Source organism: Coturnix japonica, chromosome 10, assembly GCF_001577835.2.
Source record: "Coturnix japonica isolate 7356 chromosome 10, Coturnix japonica 2.1, whole genome shotgun sequence".
Classification (NCBI taxonomy): Eukaryota; Metazoa; Chordata; class Aves; order Galliformes; family Phasianidae; genus Coturnix; species Coturnix japonica.
The window spans coordinates 16,516,127-16,536,393 of record NC_029525.1 but is presented as its reverse complement, the minus strand read 5'-3'; the positions used below and the strand labels follow the sequence as shown (position 1 = coordinate 16,536,393).

Below are 20,267 nucleotides of genomic sequence, written 5' to 3'. Positions count from 1 at the left end.
ACTCCCAGCTGGCCTCAGACAATATGTGTTGCTTTGCCAAAGATCAGATCACTCTCCATCCTCTTCTCTTTTCTCCCACCTTCTCATCAGCCTCCTCACCTCCCCAGCCTAGACATCACCCCGTGCTCCCCCTTCCCACAGCTTAGACACAGCCACATCCCCACACCAGCACTTTGCACTTCTCCAGCCTCCCCTTCCTGCTGCAGGGGGAAGTTGGTGCCCTCAGCGAAGCTGGGAGATGCTCTTTCTGCTCGCAGAAGAGGAAACTGTGAGTAGTGTTTCGTAGCAGGAGGAACAATTGTTCCAAGATTTCACCTCCAAAGATGTCTTCACTGGGACCCAGCATTGCCTTGTCCTGTGGTCGTGAATTTTGTTTCTATTCCTCTGTCTGTGAGCTGTCACAAGTGTGGAATTGTCTGAGTGGAAGTGGAAGCCAGAGGATTCATGGTGGGCAGCAGTGCTCATTATTCACCATATAAAGGAACCTGACTCTTTCCCTGCACAGCTGATGTTTGGTCCCAGGGCTCCTGTTGACTCCTGCCCTGAATAAATTCTTGCTCAGGAGCAGGTAGTGATCAGTTCTGTTCACTGTAGCTGTAAAAGTATTTTTCCAAGGGCCACATTTCCCTTCCAAGCACCATATTCTGCAACTGCATTTCCTGATTTGTACAGCTGCTTATGTTTACCATCCTGAGCAGTTCTCAGGTTTGCTCTGCTCTTGGTGAGACTCTTGCTGTCGTTGCACTTTAAATGTTCTACTGAGATGGACCTACAGTTTATAGACAGTTTTTTTTTTTTCTCCTTCTGCATTCACACCTCACTAATGTCTGCCTGTCTTTGTTAGTTGCCATCCATTGTCCGGAGAATGTAGCTGCAAAGCTGGCTGGGCTGGGCTGTACTGCAATGAGACGTGTCCCCCCGGGTACTACGGTGAAGGCTGCCAGCTGACCTGCTCCTGTGAGAATGGTGCAGATTGCGACAGCATCACCGGGAAGTGTACGTGTGCACCAGGATACATGGTAAGTGAGAGCTGGGAGTAATGGGACACCTGCAGAAAAGTAAAGATTTTAATCTCATTTCAAATAATATTTACTCAAAAAGTGGCCAAACACAAGTTACTTTTCCCCTTTCTATTTTAAGTCCACATAATGACACTCCTTTGAGCACTGTCAACATAACTTCTGGATATTTATTTAACATCAGTATTTTAAGTTTGTTACTCTTGTAAGCACAGAGATGTGGTTTCCTATCTTACATTCCAAGTCAAGATATAACAAAAAAGATGTCAGATTATTGTCTGCCTAGAAGAGCAGCAAAAGAATTCTGTTGGCCTTTCAGCATGTTCCTTGTCAGTCACACTGTGATTTTAATAGATGAAGATTTTTTTTTTAATGTTACAAATGAAAGAGCAATTTATGTCTTTTCTGAATATACATGGCAGGTGTCTTTTACCTGAGCATCAGAAGGAGCTTCAGACACTCTGTGGTAAACAATCATTATATTTTATAGACGAGATATAAAATGGCTGAAGAAATCAGCCACGATCAAACAACAGAAGGAAGGTATCCTGAGGGATAGAATAGAATTCCAAATTAGTGATTTCCAGGTTTAATACGGAGTAGTAGGATGTGGATCCAGGTGTCCAGTACTGCAGTAGCTGGGCTAATACAATTCTTGCTAGTAAACACCTTGGTCAGAGCATACACAACTCTACATTCACATATGAACCTCTTCTTTGACTTTACTTCAGGAATGTGCCATGGAGCAGATCTGCTGGCTATCTTTAAGAAACAGTGCTTCCTAAAGGAAAAAGTTATTTTCAGGACAGAATTCTGCCACAACTTCACTAGAAGCTGTCTTTCTCTATTTTGTGTCCTTACTTTTATATGAGTTGTGGCTTAGAGTCGCTTTTATTCTCTGTTCCTTGTCAAAATCTGAATCTGAATATTGGAGTTTCCATCCAGGGGTTCTCTCAGTGTTGGGTATAAATGGACTTATTTAGACACAAGGGGTAGGACTGTCAAAACTATGCAAGACAGCAATACTATTTAAATACCAAAAACAAAAAAGAAAAAAGAGGAATAAAAGAGCTTTGAGGTTTGATTCCCCACTTGTTTACTCTGATAGAAAACAAGAATTTATCTTGTCTATACACCAGTGGTACACACATGTATTAATATAGAGAAATGGATGGAGGCTGCAGCATGTAAGTAACAAATGCAAAATAAAATGATACCAATATCCTCTTCCTTATCAGAAATGCTGTGCGCAATATGCAGCACAAGAATATGTTGGGATCCTTTACTGGATACATGTAAAAAAACCCACACTGTTTGTCCAGTATATGCAGCTCCAAGACAGTGTTACTGCAGCCATGAAGCCTGGGAAGGAAGCTCCTATTGCATTGCTTCAAAATAATATTTAATCTCATAATAAAGAGCTTTCTTGCATTGACATTTAAACAGCTTGGTTATTGAGGATAGCTCTATAATCACTGAAGCATATTTAGGCATTAGTATCATTGCTCTCACATAATATACTATAATCTCTGGCAATTAGTCCATGAGGGGAAGTAAAGCCTTGAAATTGCTAATTTATTGCCTCTGAAGCATATTTGTCATTTGTATGCATGCCAGATGACTTGAGTTGCAATAGTTCTTTCAGATGCTGGGGAACACAGGCTGTAAAGAAGAGTTGACAGGAACCTTTCCTTCCTGCCCCAGAACGGCCGTGCTGTGCTGCACTGCTTGTCGCGTGGGCAGGGAAAGGCGTCAGCGCTGCTGCCCAGCGCAGGGAAGGTGGGAAAGGTGCCATGGGGTCAGCACCCACTCCAGGCTTGAAGTGCTTTATCTCTGTGACATGCTCGAGACTGAGCTTTGCCTTCAAGTCTATATGCCTGACTCTTGCTGAGGCAGTGGGGAGCTCTGCCTGTGGGTAGAATTTTGTCCTTGAATTCAGCTAGCCTGCAAGCAAATGCAGTGTTTGTTCTTGAATGCAGAATGTCTCTTTTGGCAGCACTGACAATAGAGTGATGCTAATGCAGAACTGGGCAGAGCTAATTATTCAGAAAAGCCCCAGATGAATCCCTCTTGCTTTTTAAAGCATGATGCTTGGCCGATGCAGATACAGGGTCAAAAATCTTGACATATGTTTGGAAAGCATAAAGTGAGATCAGCATCTTACATTTCATAGAAACACGGGAGCTTCTGAAGCAGAGCAGGGTGATGTGTTTTTTAGTAAGGGAGAAGGAAGAGGACATAATAGAATGTAGGATGCAATTGCAAAATAGAATTGCAAAGGCATAGGGATTGGACCCATAGGACTTTGGGGATACTGGATGGCTAGAAAACAAAGTGACCAAGAAATTACAGTCTCCTCCTGACAAAGCACTCCTCCAGCCCACTTGTCTTGCACAGATGGCTTGTCTTTTAACAGTGCCCTGCCTCCGTTGTGTCAGGGCAGCTGGGCTGGGTTTCAGAATGAATCATCTGCAATCACAGCCAAAACAGGGACATTTTGTTGGGATGCAGAACAAGCCATGAAAAACACAAAGCATCTGGTCACCTTTATTAAATGTATTAAGTGGAAAAGCGGCCATCCCATAGGTTGAAATGTACGTGTGCAGAGCATCTAATTTTTTGGAAGCTAAGCAGATTCAAGTTTTAAAATGAAAAGGTACATTGTAGCTCAGAAAAGAATACATTATTTATTAGCTTTGACATTTCCAAAAATTCAAATGCCAAAGCTAAATATTGGTGAGCTTGCAGTTTTGGATAGAATCTCAAAACCTTTTATGTTTTCTTTTTTTTCTTGATGAATATATTGGGTCAGACTCACCATCCAAACTTGTATAAAACATAACAATGAGACTAAGATAACAGGAGCAAAGGAGATGCAACAAAATCTTTCCCAAAATCTTAGAGTGCACCTGGAGCTACTCCTCATATGCTCTGACAGAGCAGTCCATGCTGTTGCAAAGACTGTACTTACTGCATCTCACTTGTACTGTGAGGTTAAGGGGTTGTGTCTCTTTAGTTAAGATGATTGCAGGGAATCATCATGCTGAGAGTACCAATAGGGCCAATAGGGCACTTCCCCGAAACTTGTAGGTTTTAAACATTTGAGGATTTCCTCTTAGTACTCATGTGATGAATTGCCAGTAATGCTTTTCTGAAAAGTGGTTTTGAAAAGCCATTCTGCTGCCATCTCAAAAAGGAATCTGATAAAACACACACAGGGACGACTCAAAGATTACCCTTAAAAAGCAGACAGGGAAATTCTGGACAGGTGGAAATTGGATCCTCTCTCCTACACACAAACAGTCACTCCTTGCAATAAATTCCTGGGATGCAATTATGGGGGCGGTTAGAGGGGTTACGCCAACTTGCACCTCCCCCTCCTTCCAAATTCTGATCTCAGATGCTCTTTTACAAGTCCGCTGAATTCTGTTGTACTGTAAGAATGCAAAAGAAATCAGGACTTGGCTTGTCCTCTCTTCTTTTGTTTTTTGGTTCATTGAATTTTATTTCCGTAATTCAATAAATATGTTGAAGAAGGCCAGAAAATATGAATTAAGTATGACAGGAGACCACAGGAATCCTGACCCTCGGTCTCGCAGCCAACCCCCTGCACATACCTATCAGCTTTCTAGCTACTGAAATCATTATAGATGCTATTGAAAATCATTATAGGTGCTATTGAAATACATCTAGGTTCACCTTCTCCATTGCACAGCTAATTTCAGCTTTGTTGGAAATGGGAGCTATCGAGAGACCTCATTCTATGATTTGCCTTTTTTTTCTTTATGGATGCTTTGTTTTCTTCCTTTGAAAAATGTGTTTAGCTTCAAATGCTTTCATTCTATTGTGGCAGGGAGATATGAAGTTAAAACATTTCTCAGCCCAGGACACTAAGAAAACTTTAACACTTATCTGTGGAATGTGTGGTCAGCTTTACTTTGACGGGCACTTAGGTCTATATTTCACACCTGGATGACAGAACTGGTATTACTTTAAAGAGTTCATCTATTTATGCTGCTAGTTTTTGAAGACCTGTCTGCTTTTATTGAACCCTGTGTGCTGGCAAGCAAAGCTACCAGCACTTCATCACTGAAATGAAAGAATTCATTCTGACATTTTTCTATTCCTTGACTGTATTGGTAGATCCCATGAAAGCTGATTCCTGTATCTCTGGTGCAGGAAGGGATGGAAAGTACAGGAAAGAGAAAAACTTACTGGATTTTTAGCTTTTGGAATGTCACTCAGATTCCTTAAAACTTCCCAAGATGAATCCCAATTCTGTACATCTCTTGTCATTTGCATCTTTTGTTGACATTGCATCAAAATTGCCTTTCAAATATATCCTTATGTAAGTGCTTATGTATATATATCCTCGCTGAGCTCAGTGAGAATCTGTACACTCAAAGACTGAAACACAGGCTTAATTTGAGTCTATAAATACAAATTTTGCCTATGTGTCAGAGTTCCTCAGTGTAATACTTTCCCTGCCACAGGAGTACAAATTACTTCCAACAGGCACGCCTGCATATTGGACTGAGGGTCAGCCTCTGTAACTTAACCATGAACAACTGCTCAAATACTCAGTAAAAATAGGCATATATTGCATTGCTATAAACCCATTCAAATGCATGGCAAATGAATGGCAAACTTTCTAAGATATTATCCCTCAGACAGTACAAGTACATGCAGTCTCAGACCAGTCTAATTCTGCCCCATGCCTACCCAGTGAGTAAACTGACCAATTGGCTTTCCATAGACATGAGGAAGATTTTAGTTTTGTTTCACCTATGGAGGTCACAGGGAACTTAAAGGTACAGACTGTTGAGTATTCCAGCCATGACTGGCTTCCTTCTGGGATGTCTCTTGTTCCTTGAAGAATGCATACAGGAGAGAAGAAACAGTCTGTCCTATATTAAAAAAAAACTTAACCTGCTCTCTGGTCCTACACCTTTAAAATTCTCTCTGTTGCCTAAAAGAATAATAATAATAAAAAAGAATAAATAGAATGGAGCACCTTATCTTATCTTCGGTTGAATTTTCCCTGAAGGACCAAAGTCTCAGGTAGGTCTGAAGGAATTTAAAGAATCAATGGCTGTGGGTGTTTTCTAAACACTCAAGGTGATAAAAACAACTTTATCAGAATATTCCCTCTCTTCTTTATTTTAAATGTATCATCCCTCACCACTTCAGAAGGAAGCAGGAAAAATGAACGAGGCTTCTTTCTCTTGTAAGTCACCGGTTCAATAATAAAGTTATATTATAAATTTCACTAAATTCTTCACATAAAGAAGTGAGCCCAAGGTTGGAGATAGTGAATCTGTTTGGGGGGCTTTAACTCATTTAAATGATCTGTTTCTCTTTGAGATAATTCCAAATGTACTTCAGTGGAAGCTCATTGCTGAGCGACAGGGCACCTCATCAAAAGGGTTTAAAAAGAAAAGACGAGGGGAAAAAATCTTCAATAGAACCTGTGTCCTTTTATCCTTGATTTACCGAGCATATCAGTTACCCCCCTTTGTTAAGAGCTCTTTTCATTTATAGGTATAAAATAAATTCAGCCATTTTATCAAGATGTTCTTGTTACCAATCACCAGTATAAATTTTACTTGCTGTAGGAGGGGAAAAAGGTTTTCTGGCACAGCAGTTGTCCAATTAGCTGGAGTATCACAGGCAACAAAAATAGTTTGCCCAGTCTCATTTCATGAATTACCTGTTCACACCGGGAAGATGCATTTTCTTCTCACTGGTTTCCTATTTTATTCAGAATCCAATGTTTCACAGCCATTGAGAATGTCTAGTTGTACTGGCAGTGGGTATGGGAAAAGGCATCCATACTGTGCAGGTGGGTTTGAGCGTGGGTTGTAATTTGGAGTGAGATAATTAGTAATTAAAAATGACACAAGTTTTCCTATATGAAGCAGAACTAAAAAAGAAAGCCTTGGTTTCCACAGATTGATGTGCTTAGTCCTCTGGCTTTTCTTCTCCTGCTACAGTAACCCGTCTCTGTCCCCTGTGACACATTAGCTAGCAAAGGCTGCTCAGGTGAACTTATGGACACCAAATTAACACAATCCCCTCCCTGCATAATGAGGTTAAAGATACTGTGCATCATATTCCCTAAGAAGGAATGGAATTTGCCTGAGCAAAGACTGAATATTAAGGCAGGGTATAACATCAAATTCTGTTAAAAAATGGAGGATAAAACTGTGCCCTGGAAAACCATGTTGGGTTGAGCTAAAAATGGTATTTATTGAGGTGCTTGAAAAGTGTCTGAAGACAAAAATGCTGTTAAAAAAAACCCTATACTGACTATGGCAGAGTGCTCGGACTCCTTCTTGGTTCCAGTCTTTTTGGAATATATCCTCTTTGCAACGTGCATCTGCTTGTTGGCCTTTTTAGAAGAAGAAAAGTCTGAAAACTCATCTGATAATTTTTAAAGCTTACAGAAAACTTCACAAGTGGCTGTGGAACAAGTAGCAGATCTAAAGCAGGCAGCAAAAAACATTTGTGCTCCATTCAGCCTAATTAAGGGTGAGCTGGAATTTTTTTTTTCTTGAAACGAAAGACCTCTCACTATCTATCTAGTTGTAGGGAAGGTTTTTCTCTATCAGCTGTGCTGCAGCTGGAAGCTCTGTGTTTATTAGCATACATCAAAACATCGCGTGCCCCGTGTTTTGGTTCATTCCTCACATGAATATAGATGGTCAGGAATCACTTGCACCTATCTGAAATTTGTGTACCCCTTTTTGTTGATGACGTCTGAGTTGTCCCACCTGTTTCTGTATGCATACAGCAGTATGTATTTATGTCCATAAAATAGCTGTACTTTTATTTTTGTAGACCACGGGGAATAAAAACAGGCTATAGGGTTTTGCATCCCTCGGGTACGAGGTCTGATCCAGGCCAGGTCAGTACAGATTGAAAATTATCTTCTCTTGGCTGTGCAGCGGCCTGCATGAAATGACTTTGGTCTCAATCCAGCTCCCCGTGGATAAGTATGTACATCACAAACCCCATTTCTATCAGCAGTGACTGGCAAATTTGCTGGCAGTCTGAGCCGTTTTACCATTTTACCTTCACAAACCATTGCTTCAGGTCAGGCTCAGTGGCACAACTGCGTGATCCATTTCAAAATCCCCCGTAGGACTTTTTCTAGGGGACAAAGTGCGGGTGCTTTGAGATTTCACAATGGCGCCCTTCATAAGCACCACATTCAGCCCAGATTGTACTGCATCTTTGTGAAATGGCAGGTGCCTTTCTGGAAAGTCAGTCCGCCGCTGAGATGGCCCTGCTGCATGTGGGCTGGGAAACAATGAGCAGCACCACAATGTGGTGGAACTGGTTGTGGGCTAAACCCAATATTTCAATAGCGGCTGACAAATGGATTCTTCTGGCTCTGCTGTACGAGAAGATATCCTACACTCAGAACCCAACAGGGAAGGTCATTATGGGGAGACCTCCTGTGTATTCCCATGCTTTCAGAGTAAGCCGCTCCCCTATTGATTTTTATATCAATGAACCAGGTGCTTGCTGTCTATTAGGCTTGCTGGCATTCTCCCCCCGGAGCTCCTATTGACCAATTAGACATTTCTGCTGGAGCAGTGGCAGCCGCAGCATTTAGAAGCCTGCGTTTTCCTAAACCGTAACAGCAGCCATGTGAGCAGCTGGCTGCATGAGCCATAGGGAGGGGTCTTCTTGCACTTCAGGGCATTTGTTGTATGCTGAACCATTGTACTGGTGTATTTAGCGAGGTCACTGCAGGCACAAGGCACAGTGGGTCTCCTTCAGTTGTGGAAACTGCATCCCTTTCTTTGAAATCAGTGGATTCTTTTGAGGTCATTTTATGAACTGCTTCCATTTCATTTTGCTCACTCTCTCTTATCAGTGTGTAAGCTCCAGAAATTGTCTGTGAATTCTCCTTTGTCAGCCCAAGTTTACCTGAACACTGCTGCTAGTTCCAATAGGATTGTCCTAGATATACAAGGGTGGAATTTGTCTCAGTGACTGCCTCTGCTAATGAGAACTGATTCAGTTACACACAGTGTGTATAATTTGATAAGAACTGTAAACAAGTCCCAGGTCTCTTCCACTTTCTTCTTATATTTACTTTTACTTCTGAGCTCTGCTGCAGTTTTATTTACCTGAATAATTCCAAAGTTTTCATAAGTGGGTCCAAAGGAAGCAGCTTCGTGTAGAAACCCGGAATGTCTCTGTCTTTGTTATTAGCTGACATATTTCCTGTATTTTATCCTTAATTGGCAATGTGGCTGTGTCAAATTGCATTTCTGTTTCTGTAGCCTCATTCATTGTCACTGGAGCTCAGTACCCTGTTCAGACTGAGTCATTTGATCTGAATTTTGCAGAGGAATAAACTGCTTGCCAATAGAGGTGTCTCCTTCCATCTATTAAGCTTATAAATGTATATCGCCTTATCCATGCTATTTGTGGATCTATGCATAGAAATGCTGGTAGCTGATTCTCTTGGTAGTTCAAATTGCAAACAAACTTTATTAAAGCCACCTAAGTATAGGATTTAAGTCACTGGTTTGCTTTGCATTTTATTTTCTGTCTAACTACACTGCGGGAGGATGAGTGAAGTTTTATCCTCTAAGATCAGACATGTATAAGTGGAAAATCCGGTTGTGCTTTTTATGCCAAAGAGCAGCTGAACTTCTGACAGATATCGGCCTCTTGCATTTGGTTTTTGGTTTTAGGAAATGTGTGAAAGTGTGAAGAGGACATCTGTTCATCTGCTTGTCTGTGATTGCCAGGTTTATTTACCAGCTTTTCAAAAGCTGTATCACAAACCTAATTAGCTTAAAGTTGACAAGGAGTGTTATTCATTTCTTGCCATAAAGCATCTTTTCCACGTATGTAGATGGTTTCCTTTTTTTTTGCTTTGGTCCTTCCACATGTGGATGATGCAGCTTAGAGCCCATGTCAGCTGTGGGTGTCAACATCATCAGCCCATGTTCACCACCCGCAGCACTGCTTCTGTCACTTCAGTGCCCTTAGCCAGAGAGCAGCTGAGGATAGCTGCTGCGTGCAGCACATTTAACTCCTCCTGGATTCGGTCCATCCAGTCTATGTGGACAGGAGCTCAGGCATGCACTGATGTGCTGAACTTTAGCAGCTTTTGCTGCAGAAAGATGCAGATCTCAGCCAGTGATCACACTGAATGGTTCAGGCAGCGTGTGTGGGATGGGAGTTTACATGTAAGGCTGTGCTTGGACATTGCTGTTGCAGTACAGCTATAGAAGAATTAGAAAAGAAAGTTTGCAAATAGTGCTGAATTGTTGGGATAGCCAAACTCTAATGGTAAATCTGCAGGATAGATTGGTGCTACTGAACAACTGGGTAAGGTAAAAGTTGGTGTTCAGAACCACAAAGTAGTAAACAAGGGGGAAGAAATTTTAAGTAAATACACCAAAAGTGAAAACCTGATTTAATTGCTGCCACTCAGGGAAAAAGATCAGGTAACCACAGTGCATCGTTTTCTGGATAACTCAAATCAGTGCTCATCACCAGTCAACAAACCAACCAACACAGAGCACCAGACAGAATAGTTGGAATGATCAGGAAGGGAACAAAACAGGAGAGAAAAAGCATTTTTTGTGCTATTGTATAAATCCATAATATATCTAAATCTGAAATGACTGCATGCAGCTTGTCTGATTGCTGCTTATAGAGGATGTAATGGAAGTAGCAAATGGTGACAAAGATCATCTTTTATATGGAATAGCTTCTATACAAATTGTGACTTGATAAACTAGAACTGGGCTCAGAAAACAGATGGCTGAGGCCTGATGTGATAGAGATCTGTGGAACTCTGGATGGTGCATAGAACACGAGCAAGGAATGATTATTTACTATTTCTAATAACACGGGAACAAGGGGCAACCAATTAAATGATTGCACAGCAGGTTTGAACACAAAGATAGTGCTTTTCACAGAATGTGTAATTAAATTGTGAAATGGCTCCCATAAAATGAGAATNGGGATGATTTTGCTTAGAAAAGGGGTCACCAAGGGTAGATATGTGAGAGGTCCCTTACATCACAGGGAGAAGGAAGAAGGAATGCCTGTTTGCCATTTATCACTATATAAGAAGCTTCCCAATTAAAACCAGGCAGTGGTTTGAAGCAAACAAATAAACATAATTTTTCTCCTTTGTATTTATAATTAAACTGTGGATCTTCTTGCCAGAGGATGTCATATAAGCTGAAAGTATAAATGGTAACTTTTATTCCCTGTTTTTGCTAATGTCCTTTCTGCAGAGCTGTTCAGACTTGTCAGCCAGAGCCAAACTGACTATTGCAAAAAATGTCAGGAGGCCACAGTCATTCGACAGGGCAGATCTTGGACGATGCCACTCAGACAGAGCAGGAACCATCACTGATTTCCAGACAAGGGTACTCCCATAGAACAACTGGCACAGAATGAGCCAGCTTTGAACTGCACTGAAGTGCCTCTCCATATTTTGAAATGGCTGTGTTGCCCACTGTACAGTCAGATCAGCCTCCAGACTGATCTGTTCTGCCCACATCTGGGAAAGAAAATGATGGAACTACACGTGTCAGAATCTTGTCAGGTGGTTGGCCTTAACTGGTGATATGAGGGGATCTGAGCTGCCTTGTTGTGGCTCCTTCACTGAACAGGAGCAAATGAGCTGTTGTTCCTCTCTAGCAGGGTCTACAGTGGCAGCATCAGGTCAGAGCTGTCCCTTTACCCAGGTTTCTCCATCTTTCAGATGCAGAAGAAAACAGGTTTTTTCTGCCTATAGCTGTAGTATTGAGGGGCTGGTTCTGTCCCACAGCTTGGACACAAGTAGTTTGTGGAGTACGCCATAAAGAGCACATCTAGTATATGTTTCTCAGGCATTTTCATATTTTCCACCAACTTGAAATAATGCACATTATGCCCAGGTCATCCCTTTTGGGATATTTAATGATGTGCCCATGTTTTTTGGAGCATTTTAGAATGGCAGCTGATTAAAGTTGATTATGGTAGCAGCAATGAGCCCCGCAGATGTTTGATTCCATATATCTTCCCCAGAGCTAAGTTTAAAATATCCTGCCTCACCTGAGTAAATCTAAAATGGACCTATTCCAGATTTAAATTGCTTTAACTATCACAGGACCTGGTTATCCAGCTGGCCCCATAATGTATAGTAGTAATCCTCCCAGTACAGACATGATTGACCTGCCTTGATAATATATCTTCCCATTAACTCAACCTAAACCCATGTATTATAGATGCTTTCATTTCTCCCTGAAATACCTGTTCCATAAACAATCTCCCTGGCTCCTCTTGAACAGAATTAGGAGTTGTTTTAGCACTTTGCCCTCACACAGCCAGCTGCTGTGGCTGCCCGAGCTCTGTGCACCCATCTGATTTAGCCTCAACTGTGTTTTTTGTCCTCTGCATGGCTCTATTGCTTGTACTCCATTACAGACTGCCTGGGGGAGGCTGTCCTCTCAGGTATATCACCATCTCACCAGGCGAAATGTCCCAAGGAAATGATGTAGGAGTTGTTTCACCCAGTCCAAATCCAATCTTCTATTTTTGGAGAGGTCCCTCATGGATAAATGTGTTTTGTGATATTTTATTAGGTGAAAAGTGCTGACTGTATTAAAAAACCTTGTTCAGAGGTTGATGATCATCTTTTTTACTCTCCACACTACTTTCCTTGTGAATACATTTAATTATATGAGGCTGCATTCATTGCCTCGCTGCCACTGAAGTGCTCTGCAGTTAAGGTCTAAGTACTGAGCCAGGCAGATATTCAAGTGCTGTAAAGTTGGTCTCGATTTCTTTTTGCCAGCAAGTGTTACACTGATTTACAGAGTGGGGGTCTTCCTGCTCTCTTTATTGAAGTCTCTTTCTTATTTTAATGCCTGTATTTAGGTGGCTCGAACAGCAGGAATGGATAATTTTAATTGCAGATAACTGGCTGATATTGGGCGTATTTATAGTGCGAACTAGAAAACTGTTCCCTTGTGCTGAGGGGGATTACGGTGCTCACTGACAGAAATCCAGCTCAGGCTCGCTGTTTAGTATGGAAAAATCCATTTTTTAAATGAAAGTTTTATTTCCATTTGTTTTTACTTCATTTCATGGAACCAAAAAAAAACAAAACAAAAAACCCAAACCCTCATGAAAGTGGGATTTGCTGCCTTTGTTCTTACAGAGTAGTTCTGTGTTATAGCAATTTCACTGTGCAGGGCATGGTTCCTTTTGGGTATAAAAGCATGGGGAGCTGAGATGCTGGAGGAGGTGGGCGGTGGGGTTCTGTGCTCCCTCCCCCTCACACGATGAGACCCACCCAGTACACACAGCATGGTAGTTTTTCCATGTGGGTTTACTGCAAGTAGATCATGCAGGGAAAAGCCCTCTTATGCCTGTAAGGGTGCGATGGGGATGGATCAGTGGTTGGACTTGGTGATCTTAGTGGTCTTGTCATGATTCCATGATGCATTCCAGTTCTGCACATGCAGACATGGTGCCTGTGCTGAAAGGCTTCACAAATTCTCTAGTCTTGATGGGTACAAATTATTCTCCGGGTGTCTAAATCCCAATCACAGCCTTTTCTAAGCTGTGTCCAAGGGTTTCCCAGGTGCCTGCTCCTTGTGGTGAGTGTTCCCTTCTGGGCAGCAGGATAGCAGCTGTTGCTCAGAAATACACACAGCCCTGGGAAGATGAGGTAATCTTTATTTTTGAAGCAGAAATAACCCCAGTTTACCATTATTGAACCCTGGCTCAATTTTGGGGCTGTGCAGTGGAAAACAGAAGAACAACAATGGGGGAGCACCAGGCTTAGGAGCCCAGAAAGGAGAATCTGGCTCAGGTATTTTTTTAGTAGTAAGTGTTATGAGAGTAGCAACCTGTGGTAGAATCAAGCCCATGGCACACACTCTTGGGTTTGCAAAATAGGAATCCGCCAAATTCAGCCGTATTTTGTGCAAAGAAAAATCGGGAAGTAACAAATCCCAGCTGCCTTTGAGGTAATCTGTGCTCCCCTCACAGCCTGTGCAGTGGAACAAAGGCTTTGGCCACATCCAATGACATGGAGTTGGCACCTTGGGTTCAGATCTGCTGGATTTGTGCACGTATGCATGTCAGCTCTCTGTGTGTTTCTTAGCAAGATTGAAAATGCATTTTATTTTATTTCTCTTTTTAATACTGTCGAATAAAACATTCGTAATACTTTTAGTTACTAATCTATATAGCCAGCATTTCTCGTGTGCGTGTTTTGCTGGATACGTCTGATCAAACACCAAATTTAAGAGTTATTATCAGCATGACTAATTCTGAACTTGGCATTTACTGTGAAATTTACTGTGTTCATTACCATATTAGCACAAATTCCGAGGTGAAATAAAATGCTGACATCCATTTGTAGAAATGTTTGTAAATCACTGGAAGATTTTAGGAAGAAAAGCTGTAAGTTCTTCCCACAGCCAAAGGTGGCTCTGCTTTGCCTTCCTGACACATCCCAAGTTTTATGGTACCCGCAGAGGGCTGGGATGCCACCAAAGTGCAGACTGGGAAAAGTTTTGCTGTTGACTATTGGAAATATTTAATGATTTAATTTAGTATTTCAGCATTGAGGACTGCAGAGGGTCTTTGGATGAGTCATGAGCTTGTGACTTAAAATGTCACTTTTTGAACACAAGAAAAGCTCCTTCCCTTTCTACTTTACTCTGTCTTCTTCCATAAAAAGGGAGAAGGGAAAAGGAGACTGAATAAGGTCATCGGTGGTTTCATTGTGCCATTTTAGTGCCGCTACATCATATAATGTTACGAAATGGGCAAAGGAACATTTGTCAGTTCTTAGTAACGCTGATTACCTGCAAACTGAAAGCCTGGCTTGTACAGGGCACAAGATCCCTCCCCAAACTTTTTGCTGCATTATATTGTTAGCACCAATAATAGCATCTGCAGGGAGTAATTAGTAACACCCAGAGGGGAAAGGAATTCTGCCAGAGGACATCATTATGTCTGGAAAACTAAAGATGCTCTGTAGTAAGGTCATGAATAAATTGCTTGAGCTGAGGGTAGAGGAGAAGACCAGTAAAGGTACAAAGTTTCCTACTGCTGCTGATATGCTTATGATGAACATGTTCATTTGCTTTGGAACACCATTAGGGAAATTAGTTTGTTCTGCCAGTTTGTGCTGCTGGATACCATATGTTTACCTTGAGGGAATGTTTGTGGAGTTATGTTGGGTTAATGGTAAATGTCACAATTAAATAAGTAAATACACAGAAATGTATCTGTGAACTGCACCAGTGCACAGACACTGTACCAGCACATCGGTGTGCCACGTTCCGTGTGTACATACAAATGTGTACTTTCATGTACTGAGTCCATACCGATCAGCTTATCAGGACACACAGACATCAGGTACAAACAGCACCTGCATCGTTTTCCTCTCTGATCTGTTTACGGGTGCATACATACCGCTGTGCCCCATGCTCTTTCCATTCCACCACTGCGAGCTGCAGGCACAGAGCTCACCCTGCTGCAGGTGGCAGTGCTAATTCACCTGGCACAGAGCAAGGCGAGTGGGAGAGCAGGTCAGATACCACATTAAACACCTCAGATCAGGTGTGGTCCCTTTCCAGTTTACCAGAAGTTCCACTGTTGCCCTTTGCTGTTGCCAGCCCCCTCTAATAATCTGCACAGATGCTGAGGGCTGGCAGCACCTCTGCAGATTAAACTTTAAGAACGCTCAGCCCAACCTGTCGCAGAGGTCTTTATCATGCAAACTTGACGCCAAGTTCAATAGCAGTCCTGTTAGTCTTCTGCATTGCAGAGGCCTTGAAAAATTGATTTTCTGTTTTGCCTCTGACTTCAGCTTTTAGCCCTGCAAGGCAAATTTATTCCTGTAGATTGCAGCTACTTCTGAAATTCTTAATTTAATGTCCTTAAAGAGTCAAACTTTCCGAGGGACCAGGTATGGCTGCAGGCTTTGCTGGGTGCTGTAGACCACTGTTGGATTATTAACTCCTCTTACAGCCTGAAATGCCATCCTTTTCCTTTTATAATGCATTTCAAGGGTTTAAAGGCCTGATCCAAAACGTACAGGAGTACATACAAGTCTTATTACTGAGGAACAGAAAAGAATTTTAAAGATAATTGGCCATTGTTTGCAACAGGAGTGTGTGTCTAACAGAAACAGGCAATCTGATCCTTACCAATAATGTTGTTAGGGCAACATTAATCCAGTGGAAACACTTTCTGAAGTGGCCAGGGCTTGTTAACACAGCCAGCACCTAAGGCAGCTGTGTGTCTTTAAGCTCCACTAATATTGTACAATAATAATTTCTGAGGAAGAAAATCTTCACCTCTGCCTGAGCAGAAACAAGACATGTTATTGACTGCCATCCGGAAAGATGTATGCTCTGGCCCTCATGAGTCTATTAATATTTGATGCTGATGGATTTGAGCTGGCAGCCTGTGTTATTAATGGAGTTTGGTTCCTTGGACCTAACCCTCAATGCATAGGGGAGAATTAACAATAACAAGAATTGTGTGCCCAAACCTCTCCTGATACCAGAAAAGTCTGTCATTTAGTTTCAGCATCAATGTGTTAATATTTCTGAAGTACTTAAAGCTATGAAAGGTCACAGAGGTGGCATTAGTTACATTATTGGTGCCATTCATTTTGATTTAAAGCTGACTTTTTAGGGTTCCTGGGACCACCGATCCCCACCTGAATCTTTGCCAGGTTAGGGTACTCCCATCAGATATGGATTTCCAACAAGAAAAGGTTCACTCCTAATAATCTGAGCAATTGTGTGGAGGTAAAGGATACCCTGTCTTTGGTTGGGCTGAGATGCTGTGCAATGGGTTTGGATGCAGACAGGGCAGGAGCATGCTGCTGTATAAAAGGAGGGGGGTTATTTCCTAGAAATTGCCCTCATCCAGCACCCAGTAAAGGGGAATTTTTCTTCAAATTGAGTCTTATTTAGTCACCAAAATCAGGAGATAATATGTTGTATATATATATATATTGTGTGTGTGTATATATATACATATATACATTGGAGATATATTTTGAACAACTGGACATGATAAGGGAAAATGCTGAAAGAAATGAAGCACTTTTGAAAGTCTGTGATGTCCATATGGATCATTCTGCCTTGGAAAATAGAGATGTGAAATATCAAGTTATTTATAGCTGGATTTCTTAATATAGCTTTAACATTTGCAGGGGTATATGTTTGATTGAATTAGCTTCTCCTTGCCATCATGGATACCACATCCAGACATTGCACTGCTCTCATTAACCTCCCAATCTCAATAGAAAAAAAAAAATGAATAATCAACTTAAGAAGCACAGCTGTTGATTAATTTTACTAAATAGGATAGAAATATAAAGTACCATATTGCAAGATTGAAGATTCAGTGCACAACGTTTAAAATCACTTTAATGGAATATATAACTCATTAACAGCTGGATAGACAGATACTGCAGCATTATTCACTTGGGCAGGTGGTGAGAGAGAGGTGGAATTTACATATCTTTAACGGTACCTGAATGCATTTAATTTCATAGGTCACTCTCCCAAATCAAGTTCAAAATGTTAATAGCAGGGTGTGCATTTATAATTAATAAAATCTTAGAGCCAGTGCTATAGTTCAAGTGCATTTTCCTCTTATGTAATTAAGAAGTTAAGTATGTTTGGCAGTTGTCACTCAGACAGCTCTGAAGGGTCTCACATGTTGAGCCCAGAGACAGCAATCTCATTAAGCCAGTTATGTTGTCTGTTAAGGTTTGTTTGCAAGCTAAGGGCATATAAGGTGGACAGCCAGAATGACCATCCTCAGATAGTCCATAAAGTACAGTATATTAAAGCAAGTGCCAAAACTCAAAGGTGTTTTGAGTTGGCAAGTAACATCCTGACACTTACCTTGTATATGGAACCATTTCTTCTGCATGGATGAATTATCTCACCTGTGTCTGAGTGTCCTCTGTGCAGTGTAAACATACAGAAACAGGGGAATCTGCCATGCCCATGGCCAGGGTGTACCTGCCTGCACCACGCTATGACACCCACGGCCACAGAAGCCACTGGCCAGCTGGAAGCCCTGGTTCTGTGCATCCCATGGCCCAGATCTGCTCCCTCAGTCAGTCTGGCTCCCAAGGGAACATGTTCACTCCGCATCACTCTGAGCTGTTCTCCTTTTCAAAGACATTTTCCTTTACTCCTAGATTGCCAGTTCAAATCCAGGTAAGGTCAGTTGTCATAGAAATTACAGCAGTGCCAGCAGTCCTATGCTGTACATGAAATGAGTTGGGAGTTCCATTCGCACAAGATACAGCTTTCTAAGTGGCACTAATTGGCTGTCTAATTGTCACACATAGGAGAAAGGCTTAGGATTGATTAGGCGTGGAGGCTGAATGCCCCTCTGCCATCCTGCTCGCACTGGGTTCCTGTAGCTCATTCTGTAGGCATGCTGGCAGGGTAATGAGGGGCAGCGTGCTTCAGATTTTCTGGCTGTCAAGACGGCACCTTTTACAGCCAGTCCTTTCCAGGGGAACTTGTTTTACTCCACCAAGGTCAAAGACAGCATCTTTTACAAACGCTGCTTTCACTCAAAAATCAGGGGCTGGGAGGATTTACTTCTGAGCAGTCCGTATTTTAACCATTTCATTTACTTCCCCCTAAACTGAAGTTTTTAGTATAAAATAGGAAGAGTCCGACTGGTGCCATGCACAGCTGCTGCAACAAGCACATGAGTTCGTGATGCTCAGAAATGTGCTCCTATTTCCTGTTACCATCTCAGTGTCTGATACTGTGATGTACAGGCTCCTGGAGATACTTCCATGGCATAGGGAAGCTGACATTTTGTGCATTTATCTGCTGATAAATGGACGCTCCTATCATACAGCAAAGCCTCTCACCTGCAAAAATACATTTTGACCAATATTTTTTCCCTTGAGCTATGATATAGGTCACACTCTGCACTGTAGTTACTATTTAACTTTGGAGCAGGGTAGCTCTCTCTGACATAGGACTAAATTATTACAGTTTAACTCACTGGAGAAATAAATGTAGCAGCTCATTTGTGCTGTGAAATTCAAGACTACAAACTGAAGAAAATGGAGTAAAAATCCCTTACATACGCTAACATTCATTGGCCGGTCGATGGGACTCAGTACTGAGGACTGAGGGGATCATCTCACATTTTAACTCCCTTGTTCCATCAAATGAATGACATTGGTAGAGAAATGTACATCTGCTTTTGGCCACAGGAGGCAATCAGCACATACAGTGTGCCATCGTTCACTGCTGATGTTTTCTATATTTCAGTAACATGTAAGTTTTTATCCTCCTTTTCTTCCTTTGCCTCACACTTAAAGCAGAAATGGGAGAGAGACTGATTTGATGCTCTGTGTGCCTCCTCTCTCTCTCATGTGCATCACACCATGTTCAGCATTCTTCCCAGTGTCATCATCTCATTCAAATTAGCTGTAAACAAACACATGTACCAGCTATGCACCACAAAGGTCTCATCCATGTGCCATGTAAGTTTTCCTCTCTGCCAGGCAGTGGAAGATGAGCACGCAGGAGATCCTTAAGCTTTTAAACAACTGTGTTCTTGGAATATATTTTCCAGGAAATGCAGAGCACGGTTTCAGACTGTATATTTTGTGATTAGTGTTTCATAAGTGATGTTTTGCTTAATGATCCAACATCTGTTCTAGGAGGTTTGTTTTTGTAACTTACACACCTCCTGCTGAATGAACGCCAGAAACTTGTCCCTTTCCTCCAAGTCAATCAAAGCACTAATTGCATCATAATCACGGGAAGCAGCAGTGGCTGCTGAAAGTGCTGAAGATTCAGCAATCAACTCATAACACTCTGCTCAGTGTTTCGAAAGAGAAAGCCTCCCTGTGCGGAGATGGGAATTTCCTGAATTCAGATCTCTTTAGCTGACTCTGTTTCTTTTCTGGCTTGCAGGGAGATGACTGCACCATTACCTGCATGGCAGGAACCTATGGCACCAATTGCTCATCAGTTTGTAATTGCAAAAATGATGGTGCGTGTTCCCCTGTGGATGGTCTGTGCATTTGCAAAGAAGGTAAACAAAATTCACATTTAACAGTCGCCTACAATTTGGCATCAGTGCTTCTCCCCTTCTAAAGTGGCACAGCTGTGCAGTCAGTAACTCCACTATTTATTTGTGCCTGTTGGTAATTCAGAGCTCTGCCCCAGGAGCAAAACTCAACAAGGG

General features: G+C 41.8%; 1 protein-coding gene across 6 annotated transcripts in view; it reads left to right on the top strand.

The window, feature by feature from the left end:
* The window catches only part of MEGF11 (multiple EGF like domains 11), a 255,429-nt gene that overhangs the window by 185,298 nt on the left and 49,864 nt on the right, over window positions 1-20,267 (top strand). For all 6 annotated transcript variants that reach the window (XM_015873314.2, XM_015873318.2, XM_015873316.2 and 3 more), the window contains 2 exons: window positions 845-1,019; window positions 19,994-20,114. In XM_015873314.2, the coding sequence (XP_015728800.1) occupies window positions 845-1,019; window positions 19,994-20,114 (296 nt within the window). The remainder of the gene's footprint in view (window positions 1-844; window positions 1,020-19,993; window positions 20,115-20,267) is intronic.